This window comes from Procambarus clarkii, chromosome 5 (genome assembly GCF_040958095.1).
Source record: "Procambarus clarkii isolate CNS0578487 chromosome 5, FALCON_Pclarkii_2.0, whole genome shotgun sequence".
NCBI classification, from domain to species: Eukaryota; Metazoa; Arthropoda; class Malacostraca; order Decapoda; family Cambaridae; genus Procambarus; species Procambarus clarkii.
Window position 1 is genome coordinate 22,926,033 of NC_091154.1, and position 12,983 is coordinate 22,939,015.

Below are 12,983 nucleotides of genomic sequence, written 5' to 3' on the forward strand. Positions count from 1 at the left end.
CGTGTAGCGCTTCTGTAATTTGGTTCAGGACCGTGTACCGCTTCTGTAATTGGGTTCAGGACCGTGTAGCGCTTCTGTAATTGGGTTCAGGACCGTGTAGTGCTTCTGTAATTGGGTTCAGGACCGTGTAGTGCTTCTGTAATTGGGTTCAGGACCGTGTAGTGCTTCTGTAATTGGGTTCAGGACCGTGGTGTGCTGCTGTAATTGGGTTCAGGACCGTGGTGTGCTTCTGTAATTGAGTTCAGGACCGTGCAGTGCTTCTGTAATTGGGTTCAGAACCGTGGTGTGCTTCTGTAATTGGGTTCAGGACCGTGCAGTGCTGCTGTAATTGGGTTCAGGATCATGCAGTGCTGTTGTAATTGGGTTCAGGATCATGCAGTGCTGCTGTAATTGGGTTCAGGATCATGCAGTGCTGCTGTAATTGGGTTCAGGATCATGCAGTGCTGCTGTAATTGGGGTCAGGATCATGCAGTGCTGCTGTAATTGGGTTCAGGATCATGTAGTGCTGCTGTAATTGGGTTCAGGATCATGCAGTGCTGCTGTAATTGGGTTCTGGATCATGCAGTGCTGCTGTAATTGGGGTCAGGATCATGCAGTGCTGCTGTAACTGGGTTCAAGATCATACAGTGCTGCAGTAATTGGGCTCAGGACCGTGTAGTGCTGCTGTAATTGGGTTCAGGACCGTGGTGTGCTTCTGTAATTGGGTTCAGGACCGTGCAGTGCTTCTGTAATTGGGTTCAGAACCGTGGTGTGCTTCTGTAATTGGGTTCAGGACCGTGCAGTGCTGCTGTAATTGGGTTCAGGATCATGCAGTGCTGCTGTAATTGGGGTCAGGATCATGCAGTGCTGCTGTAATTGGGTTCAGGATCATGTAGTGCTGCTGTAATTGGGTTCAGGATCATGCAGTGCTGCTGTAATTGGGTTCTGGATCGTGCAGTGCTGCTGTAATTGGGTTCAGGATCATGCAGTGCTGCTGTAATTTGGGTCAGGATCATGCAGTGCTGCTGTAACTGGGTTCAAGATCATACAGTGCTGCAGTAATTGGGCTCAGGACCGTGTAGTGCTGCTGTAATTGGGTTCAGGACCGTGTAGTGCTTCTGTAATTGGGTTCAGGCCCGTGTAGTGCTTCTGTAATTGGGTTCAGGACCGTGTAGTGCTTCTGTAATTGGGTTCAGGACCGTGTAGTGCTTCTGTAATTGGGTTCAGGACCGTGTAGTGCTTCTGTAATTGGGTTCAGGACCGTGTAGCGCTTCTGTAATTGGGTTCAGGACCGTGTAGTGCCTCTGTAATTGGGTTCAGGACCGTGGTGTGCTGCTGTAATTGGGTTCAGGACCGTGTAGTGCTTCTGTAATTGGGTTCAGGACCGTGTAGTGCTTCTGTAATTGGGTTCAGGATCGTGTAGTGCTTCTGTAATTGGGTTCAGGACCGTGTAGTGCTTCTGTAATTGGGTTCAGGACCGTGGTGTGCTGCTGTAATTGGGTTCAGGACCGTGGTGTGCTGCTGTAATGGGGTTCAGGACCGTGTAGTGCTTCTGTAATTGGGTTCAGGACCGTGTAGTGCTTCTGTAATTGGGTTCAGGACCGTGGTGTGCTTCTGTAATTGGGTTCAGGACCATGCATTACATCTGTAATTGGGTTCAGAACCATGCATTACATCAGTAATTGGGTTCAGGACCGTGGTGTGCTGCTGTGTTTGGGTACAGAACTATGTATGGATCTGTACCCAAAACCCCAGAAATAGAGGAGCGCCATCATCAACAATGACCACAAGAACAAACACAACAAGAAAAACACGACAAAAACACGATGAACACCAAGGATAAAGAACACCATCAACAAACAACACCATCAACAAAGAACACCAAGAACAAAGAACACCATCAACAAAGAACACCAAGGACAAAGAACACCAAGGACAAAGAACACCAAGGACAAAGAACACCAAGAACAAAGAACACCAAGGACAAAGAACACCAAGGACAAACAACACCAAGGACAAAGAACACCAAGGACAAAGAACACCAAGAACAAAGAACACCAAGGACAAAGAACACCAAGGACAAACAACACCAAGGACAAAGAACACCAAGGACAAAGAACACCAAGGACAAACAACACCAAGGACAAAGAACACCAAGGACAAAGAACACCAAGGACAAACAACACCAAGGACAAACAACACCAAGGACAAAGAACACCATCAACAAAGAACACCAAGGACAAAGAACACCAAGGACAAAGAACACCAAGGACAAAGAACACCATCAACAAAGAACACCAAGGACAAAGAACACCAAGGACAAAGAACACCATCAACAAAGAACACCAAGGACAAAGAACACCAAGGACAAAGAACACCAAGGACAAAGAACACCAAGGACAAAGAACACCAAGAACTAAAAAGTCAACACGCATAAGAATAACAAAGGAATTAAAACAAAACAAAATGTCTAGAAAAAGAATAAAAAAAGCCTAAAATAGCAAAAATATATATATATAAAAGTCAGAAGAAAATAACTGATTAAGGAGACTTATAATGGCATATTTCCTCTGTGAATATATTCTTGACTCTACTGTTGTTTATCAACGTAATATTTACTCGTATAATGAACCGTTCCAGAGCAAATTTACCTAAATTTCCCCAAATCTTGACTCAAATGTCGTGAGGCGATAATTAACACCAACAGAGATAGCTTTTGGCGCCAATTCATCCCGCCATAAAAGTTACCAAAAATATATACAAACATCGCAAGGCGATAATGTTTTCGAAAACACCTAAAAAATAAAATCTTTTGGCAAACATTACCCAAAAAAGTCACTAAAAGCAACACAAATTTAGCCAAAAGTACAGCTCAAAGGAGGCAGTGAGAGAGAAGAACGCGCGCAATTGGAAAGAAATGGGTCTTTTGGAAGATGTCAAGTATACCGCCAAAAGAATCAGTGAGGTGTTCCAGCAATATCTGGGAGAGCAACTTGCACAACCTGACGCTCGCTCCAGGGCCCGAGGGCCCGGTCCTGTGGTAAAGGGCCTCTCAGTTGTCCGTCGGACGTGGTCGAGAGCAGACCTACCGTGACGTCTCCTGCCTTCCCCTCTCTCTCCCCTCTCTCTCTCTCTCTTGAAGAAAGTGCTCGCGGGTGAAACGGTTCAGAAATAAAAGTGAATATTTTTGTGAGTGTGTGTGTGTAAATTTGATTTTAATCTCATGTTATATGATGTGTTTTATTGTTTGGAAAAGAGGATTTTGATGGCTGGAAAAGTATCATGATTTTGTGCACCAAGTTTTAACCCCATAAAAAAACGAGTTGGAGAATATTGGTGGAAACTCTTGGAGATTAAGATCACCTTGAAACAAAGGTAAGTAAGGAATTTCTTATGTATGAACTTTAATTCTGAGAACTCTAATTGACCCTGACTGGGTCATGTACTTAGTGATCTATGACTTGCACACACACACACACACACATGTGTATATATATATATATATATATATATATATATATATATATATATATATATATATATATATATATATATATATATATATATATATATATATTTATATATATCAATTGAATTAACCCTTGAACTTTAAAACAAAAATAATTGTGAACATGAAATTAATAGATTTTCAAAACAGAAATTCGCGAGCAGTTAGACCAATAGATGATACAAGAAGAGAGTGAGAATATAACAATAGATGCAATTTATGAAACTGAGTGGATATTGATTTATTTTTGTACACAAATACAAATAAGTGGAGGTGGGGGGGGGGGAGGTTATTGAAACATGCACAGACAAGTGCGAACGTATTCACGCGCGCGCACACACACACACACACACACACACACACACACACACACACACACACACACACACACACACACACACACACACACACACACACACACACACACACACACACACACACACAGGATTAAGAGAAGAGGAGGATAAAGAAGAAGAGGTGTGTGTGAGGAGAAGGATTAAGACAGAGGACAGCTTGAGGCTTCAAGAAAACCTGGACAAGCTGCAGGAATGGTCGAACAAATGGCTATTAGAGTTTAACCTAAGCAAATGTAATGTAATGAAGATAGGGTTAGGAAGCAGGAGACCAGATACAAGATATCATTTGGGAGATAAAATACTTCAAGAGTCAGAGAGAGAGAAAGACTTGGGGGTTGATATCACGCCAGACCTGTCCACTGAAGCTCATATCAAGAGGATAACATCAGCAGCATATGCCAGGTTGGCTAACATAAGAACGGCCTTTAGAAACTTGTGTAAGGAATCTTTCAGAACATTATATACCACATATGTCAGACCAATCCTGGAGTATGCGGCTCCAGCATGGAGTCCATATCTAGTCAAGCATAAGACTAAACTGGAAAAGGTTCAAAGGTTTGCCACCAGACTAGTACCCGAGCTGAGAGGTATGAGCTACGAGGAGAGACTACGGGAATTAAACCTCACTTCGTTGGAAGACAGAAGAGTTATGGGGGACATGATCACCACATTCAAGATTCTCAAGGGAATCGACAAGGTTGATAAAGACAGGCTATTTAACACAAAGGGCACACGCACTAGGGGATACAGGTGGAAACTGAGTGCCCAAATGAGCCACAGAGATATTAAAAAGAACTTTTTTAGTGTCAGAGTGGTTGACAAATGGAATGCATTAGGAAGTAATGTAGTGAAGGCTGACTCCATACACAGTTTCAAGTGTAGATATGATAGAGTCCAATAGGCTCAGGAACCTGTACACCTGTTGATTGACGGTTGAGAGGCGGGACCAAAGAGCCAGAGCTCAACCCCCGCAAGCACAACTATGTGAGTACAACTAGGTGAGTACACACACACACACACACACACACATGTGTGTGTGTGCGGCTCCATGATGCCGCGCCACCATAGAGCCCCCACCTGAAGTAACACATAAGGAAACTGGAGAAGGTTCAGAGGTTTGCGACGAGGCTTGTCCCAGAGTTACGAGGGATGGGATATGAAGAACGTCTGAGGGAACTGAACCTTACGACACTAGAGAAAAGAAGGGAGAGAGGAGATATGATAGGGACATATAAAATACTCAGGGGAATTGACAAAGTGGAAATAGATGAAATGTTCACACGTAATAATAACAGAACGAGGGGACATGGGTGGAAACTGGAAACTCAGATGAGTCACAGAGATGTTAGGAAGTTTTCTTTTAGCGTGAGAGTAGTGGAAAAATGGAATGCACTTGGGGAACAGGTTGTGGAAGCAAATACTATTCATACCTTTAAAATTAGGTATGATAGGGAAATGGGACAGGAGTCATTGCTGTAAACAACCGATGGCTGTAAAGGCGGGATCCAAGAGTCAATGCTCGATCCTGCAAGCACAAATAGGTGAGTACACACACACGGGGTGGTGTACCCGGGTTGGTGTACTGTAGCCGGTGGCCGAGCGGACAGCACGCTGGACACGTGATCCTGTGGCCCCGGGTTCGAACGCAGGAGCCGGCGAGAAACGATGGGCAGAGTTTCTTTCACCCTATGCCCCTGTTACCTTGCAGTAAATAGGTACGTGGGAATTAGTCAGCCGTCACGGGCTGCTTCCTGGGTTGTGTGTGTGTGTGTGATGTGGGAAAAAAGTAGTAGTAGTAGAAACAGTTGATTGACAGTTGAGAGGCGGACCGAAAGAGTCAGAGCTCAACCCCCGCAATCACAACTAGGTGAATAAACACACACATATGTATAGGAGGCTGACGGCTGAGTGGACAGCGATATAGTGATATATATAATGATATAATGAACCACTGCTTCAGTGTGGGAGCAGTGAATAACAGTGATATAAGGAAGCGAATAACAGTGATATACTGTTATATCACTGTTACTGTGAATAACAGTGATATAAGTGACTAAGGAAAGTTCCTCCACCTAACACTGAATCATTCTTTACAATGAGTTAGTTACTAACATTACAACTCAACTAACTAGCTTTAAAAATCATGGCCCAATCGCTTAAGCTCACCTGGCAAGCCCATAACTACAAAATTTGAGGAAAATCAAATTATCAAACAATCAGTCAACTGAAACAACTCTGAAACGTGCAGGCCTACGTTATTTGTAGACCTAAACGTAATCCAGGGATTACAATATTTGTATTCTTACACGTAATCCAGGGATTACAATATTTGTATTCGTACACGTAATCCAGGGATTACAATATTTGTATTCGTACACGTAATCCAGGGATTACAATATTTGTATTCGTACACGTAATCCAGGGATTACACTACTTTAGACCTACACGTAATCCAGGGTTTTGAGAGATTATATTTCTGTCATGAGAGTGGATTATAGTAAGACCAAAATTATGCAGAAAATTTCTTGTAGTTTTGAGTTGCAGTAATTCACCTAACGATCTTTTGGGAGAAATTGGGTGGTTGTACTGATGTGGGCATTCAGGGTTGCTTACTGAGAGGAATGTGTGTTTGTGTTGATTTTTGTGTTTGTTGTGTGAGGATTTTTGCGTTTGTTAATTTTTTAACACTCATCCTGTGAGTGGACACACCGCCATAGCAGCGTGTACAACAATCCCAAAAAGGAAGAAAACCCGCTGGGTTGTTCATCCACTTGTACCCAGACACAGCTGGGACTTGCTTAACTGCCTCAAGTGAACAGCTCCTCAAACAAGAAGATTAACATCTGTCAACCCTTAAAAGCTTACGTTATCTTGCTGGTGCAAAATGGGGGGAATCTTTTAAGAACAGTATCAATATTTGACAAATAGTGTTTTCCTAACTCAAACAATGTGGGGTTTATTATTCTACACATATTTCTAATGTCTCTCAGGTGTTCACATTCACGTAGATAGTGGTCAAGGCGGTATGCATCACTCTCACCACAGATTCTGCAACTTCGTTGATCAACTGTTATCGCCATTCCATATCTCCATGGATATTTGTATCCAAGACGGATTCTCGCTATTACTGATTCTCTCCCGCGTCCTCCTCCTCTTCGTCCATAGTGATTAGGATTGCCAGCTGCTACCATGTTGTACCATCGTACAGATTCACTGGTTTGTGCTTCTATCCTCCTTTCCTCAGTTACCTTGTCACGGTGATGTTGCCTGACAATACCTCTAATTTGTAGTAGAGTCTTGGGTATGAAGTATTCAATATGGTCTCCTTCAGCGTGACATCAACACAAAATGTGTGTTCGTGATTGTGTTTGTTGTGTGTTGATTTTTGTGATTGTTGTGTGTTGATTCTTGTGTTCGTGTTTGTGTTGATTTTTGTGTGTGCTGTAAGGAAGTAAGCACAGCTTCAGTGAAGTAGCAGTGAATAATGGTGATAATAGGGAAGGTCTGTTACAGTGTCTGGGCAGTGAATAACAGTGATATAATGAAGCACTGCTTCAGTGTAACAACAGTGAATAACGGTGATAAACGGAAACACTGCTTCAATGTATTAGCAGTGAATAACAGTGATATAAGGAAGCACTGCTTCAGTGTAACAACAGTGAATAACAGTGATATAAGGAAGCACTGCTTCAGTGAAGGAGCAGTGACTAAGGAAAGTTCCTCCACCTAAAACTGAATCATTTTTTACAATGAGTTAGTAACTAACATTACAACTCAACTAACTAGCTTTAAAAATCATGGCCCAATCGCTTAAGCTCACCTGGCAAGTCCATAACTACACACTCTGACGAAAGTCAAATTATCAAACAATCAGTCAACTGAAACGACTGTGAAACGTGTAGGCCTACGTTATTTGTAGACCTACACGAATTCCAGAGATTACAATATATGTATTCGTACACGTAATCCAGGGATTACCCTATTAGACCTTCACGTAATCTTGGGATTTGGGAGATTATTTTCCTCTCGTGAGAGTGGATTACAGTTGGAAAAAATTATGCCGAGGAAATTCTTGTAGTTTTGAGTTGCAGTAATTCACTTAACGATCGTTTGGGAAGAAATTGGGTGGTTGTACTGATGTAAACATTCTGGGTTGTTTACTGGGAGGAATGTGTGTTTGTGTTGATTTTTGTGTTTGTTGTTTGTTGATCACCTCTTGAGTGTGTTGATCACCTCTTGTGTGTGTTGATCACCTCTTGTGTGTGTTGATCACCTCTTGTGTGTGTTGATCACCTCTTGTGTGTGTGTTGATCAACTCTTGTGTGTGTTGATCACCTCTTGTGTGTGTGTTGATCACCTCTTGTGTGTGTGTTGATCACCTCTTGTGTGTGTTGATCAACTCTTGTGTGTGTTGATCACCTCTTGTGTGTGTTGATCACCTCTTGTGTGTGTGTTGATCAACTCTTGTGTGTGTTGATCACCTCTTGTGTGTGTTGATCACCTCTTGTGTGTGTGTTGATCAACTCTTGTGTGTGTTGATCACCTCTTGTGTGTGTGTTGATCACCTCTTGTGTGTGTTGATCACCTCTTGTGTGTGTGTAGATCAACTCTTGTGTGTGTTGATCACCTCTTGTGTGTGTGTTGATCACCTCTTGTGTGTGTGTTGATCACCTCTTGTGTGTGTTGATCAACTCTTGTGTGTGTTGATCACCTCTTGTGTGTGTTGATCACCTCTTGTGTGTGTTGATCACCTCTTGTGTGTGTTGATCACCTCTTGTGTGTGTTGATCACCTCTTGTGTGTGTGTTGATCACCTCTTGTGTGTGTTGATCACCTCTTGTGTGTGTTGATCACCTCTTGTGTGTGTTGATCACCTCTTGTGTGTGTGTTGATCACCTCTTGTGTGTGTTGATCAACTCTTGTGTGTGTTGATCACCTCTTGTGTGTGTTGATCAACTCTTGTGTGTGTTGATCACTTCATGTGTGGTGACCTTTTCTGGTTATGTGTTATGTGATATGTGATATGTGTTTACCTTTTGTTTGCTTGTACGATGGACTTTTGTACCTGCATACCATGCAAGCTGATGGAGAAGATTGTGTGAAGAAAGCTAGTGGAACATCTGGAGCGAAAGAACTTTGTAACACAGCATCAAAATGGGTTCAGAGATGGCAAGCCCTGCCTCACAGGATCAATTAAATTGTACGACCAGGCAACAAAAATCAGGCAAGAAAGGGAGGGGTGGGCAGACTGCATATTTTTGGATTGCCAGAAAGCCTTCGACACATTGCCACATAGGAGACTAGTACACAAGCTGGAGATGCAGGCAGGAGTGAAAGGGAAAGTACTCCTTTGGATAAGGAATACGTCACCAGTGGAGTCCCGCAGAGGTCAGTACTTGGACCTATACTGATTCTGGTATATGTAAATGATCTCCCAGAGGGTATAGACTCGTTTCTCTCAATGTTTGCTGATGATGCAAAAATTATGAGGAGGATTGAAACAGAGGATGATAGTAGGAGGCTACAAGATGATTTAGACAGACTGAGTGAATGGTCCAACTAATGGCTGTTAAAGTTCAACCCGAGTAAATGCAAAGTAATGAAACTAGGGGTGGAAACTGGGGGCCAGACACAGGATACAGAATAGGAGATAAAGTACTTAATGAAATGGACAGAGAGAAAGATCTAGAGGGTTGATATCACACCAAACCTGTCTCCTGAAGCCCACATAAAAAGAATAACGTCTGCGGCATATGTGAGGCTGGCTAACATCACAACAGCCTTCAGGAACCTGTGTAAGGAATCATTCAGAATCTTGTATACCACATATGCAAGACCAATCCTGGAGTATGCGGCCCCAGCATGGAGCCCGTACCTTGTCAAGCACAAGATGAAGCAGGAAAAAGTTCAAAGGTCTGCCACTAGGCTATTCCCAGAACTAAGAGGCATGAGTTATGAGGAAAGGCTGCGGGATATGCACCTTCGACACTGAAAGACAGAAGAATAAGGAAAGACATGATCACTACCTACAAAATCCTCATTGGAATCGAACGAGTAGACAAGGATAAACTATTCAACACTGGTGGTACGCGAACAAGGGGACACAAGTGGAAACTGAGTACCCACATGAGCCACAGGGACGTTAGAAAGAATTTTTTAGTGTCGAAGTAGTTAATAAATGGAATGCACTAGGAAGTGATGTGGTGGAGGCTGACTCCATACACAATTTCAAATGTAGATATGATAGAGCCCAGTAGTCTCAGGAATCTGTACACCAGTTGATTGACAGTTGAGAGGCGGGACCAAAGAGCCAGGGCTCAATCCCAGCAAGCACAACTAGGTGAATACAGCTAGGTGAGTACACACACACACACATATACACACACACACTCACACATTTCTTTTCAAGTGCCTTTAAAACTTCCACCCTTCTCAAAAAGAGCTCTCCTGACACCAATAAAACACCTTGAAAGAGACGAACGTCGTCCGTATGTCTTCAGATGTTCACTTGGGGACTGTCAGCTCCAATGATCTCAATATATAGACAAGACAACACCTCTCTGTCTGACGATGCAGATGGCTCTATCAAGAATCACAAATGTCCTGGACATAGCACCACTTTCACCAGATATATTACGGACTACCAGTCCCATAATCAACAACAGTTTCAACCACAATAGAACCACTAGACACTTCAATTATTTAATGAACTATAACCAACCAGGGGGTCTATAAGCTTGAGAAGATTTGTGTTTCTTTTATCTCACTTTCTCACGATCTCTCATATTGACGACAACATATCTACACAAACACCAATAAGGGGTATTATTCCTAATCAATTATTTGAATATATATATATATATATATATATATATATATATATATATATATATATATATATATATATATATATATATATATGTAGGTATATATATATATATATATACAATCATATAATACAATCGTATATATATATATATATATATATATATATATATATATATATATATTTTATTAAATATGACCGAAAAAGTAAGATTAATAATTCTAACACGAATTTTCTCAATCTTTCGTACATTATGCTTCACTGTTGGAGGTAAATCAAAAATCACTTCTCCAAAATTCATTTTTATTTCTAGTCTGACGCGACACGGGCGCGTTTCGTAAAACTTATTACATTTTCAAAGACTTCACAAATACACAACTGATTAGAACTTGCATTTCCCTGATTTTATATCTACATTTGAGTGAGGTGGGAAGGGTGATGTGGCATTACATTTGAGTGAGGTGGGAAGGATGATGTGGCATTAGAGGATATTAATAGGGTATTAAAAGTATCAACACAAGACAGAACACGAAACAATGGATATTGAATAGAAGTGTTTGTAGAAAGCCTATTGGTCCATATTTCTTGATGCTTCTATATTGGAGCGGAGTCTTGAGGTGGGTAGAATATAGTTGTGCAATAATTGGCTGTTGATTGCTGGTGTTGACTTCTTGATGTGTAGTGCCTCGCAGATATCTAGCCGCCTGCTATCGCTGTATCTATCGATGATTTCCGTGTTTTTTGTTAAGACTTCTCTGGTGATGGTCTGGTTGTGGGAAGAGATTATATGTTCCTTAATGGAGCCCTGTTGCTTATGCATCGTTAATCGCCTGGAAAGAGATGTTGTTGTCTTGCCTATATACTGAATTCTTTGAGGCTTACAGTCTCCAAGTGGGCATTTGAAGGTATAGACGACATTGGTCTCTTTTAAAGCGTTCTGCTTTGTGTCTGGAGAGTTTCTCATGAGTAGGTTGGCAGTTTTCTTGGTTTTATAGTAGATCGTCAATTGTATCTTCTGATTTTTGTCTGTAGGGATAACGTTTCTATTAACAATATCTTTCAGGACCCTTTCCTCCGTTTTATGAGCTGTGGAAAAGAAGTTCCTGTAAAATAGTCTAATAGGGGGTATAGGTGTTGTGTTAGTTGTCTCTTCAGAGGTTGCATGGCTTTTCACTTTCCTTCTTATGATGTCTTCGACGAAACCATTGGAGAAGCCGTTGTTGACAAGGACCTGCCATACCCTACAGAGTTCTTCATCGACTTGCTTCCATCCTGAGCTGTGGCTGAGAGCTCGGTCGACATAAGCGTTAACGACACTCCCTTTGTACCTGTCGGGGCAGTCGCTATTGGCATTTAGGCACATTCCTATGTTTGTTTCCTTAGTGTAGACTGCAGTGTGGAAACCTCCGCTCCTTTCCATGACTGTTACATCTAGAAAGGGCGGCTTCCCATCCTTCTCCATCTCGTAAGTGAAACGCAACACAGAATTCTACTCAAATGCCTCCTTCAGCTCCTGCAGATGTCTGACATCAGGTACCTGTGTACATATGTCGTCAACATACCTGCAGTATATGGCCGGTTTCAAGTTCATGTCGACTAAGACCTTTTGTTCGATGGTACCCATGTAGAAGTTCGCAAACAGGACACCTAGGGGAGAACCCATGGCGACCCCATCTACTTGCTTATACATGTGCCCATCCGGGCTCAAGAAGGGTGCCTCTTTAGTGCTGGCTTGGAGTAGTCTCCTTAGAATGTTTTCTGGTATGTCAAGAGGAGTACAGGCCGGATCACGATACACGTCATATATATATATATATATATATATATATATATATATATATATATATATATATATATATATATATATATATATATATATATATAAATATATATATATATATATATATATATATAAATATATATATATATATATATATATATATATATATATATATTTATATATATATATATATATACATATATATATATATACATATATATGACAGTGTCAGACCACGGAGGAAAATTGAAACAGGAATTTCCTTAAGTACTTCCGTATATTTACATCTTTTAATATAATTTTAATACATCTTCAGAACGAGTGGTTTTACAGGTCGAGTACTGGACAAAAATAGGCAGGAGAGAATGGAGTGAGGTGAGGTACAATACGTGACCACTGCAGAGGGCCTATTGGCCCATCCGATGCAGCAACCAAACACAGGCCCACACATGGATAATTATAGCATAAAATAGTAAATATTTACAATGAAATAGTGAGACAAATGTGTTCCAATGATCCTACTTAAATCGCCCTT

The 12,983-nt window shown here is 41.4% G+C and overlaps 1 protein-coding gene and 1 long non-coding RNA gene across 2 annotated transcripts in view; both read left to right on the plus strand.

Annotated features, from left to right (window-relative positions):
- Positions 1-1,805: 1,805 nt before the first annotated feature.
- Positions 1,806-2,399, plus strand: LOC138351314 (splicing regulatory glutamine/lysine-rich protein 1-like). The gene has a single exon (XM_069302984.1). It carries the CDS (start codon positions 1,806-1,808, stop codon positions 2,397-2,399), a length of 594 nt encoding a protein of 197 aa, XP_069159085.1.
- A 655-nt stretch (positions 2,400-3,054) lies between these two features.
- Positions 3,055-12,983, plus strand: part of LOC138352379 (uncharacterized) — a 288,630-nt gene continuing 278,701 nt past the window's right edge. Inside the window, exon 1 of the long non-coding RNA XR_011222787.1 lies at positions 3,055-3,354. This is a non-coding gene — a long non-coding RNA (uncharacterized lncRNA). The remainder of the gene's footprint in view (positions 3,355-12,983) is intronic.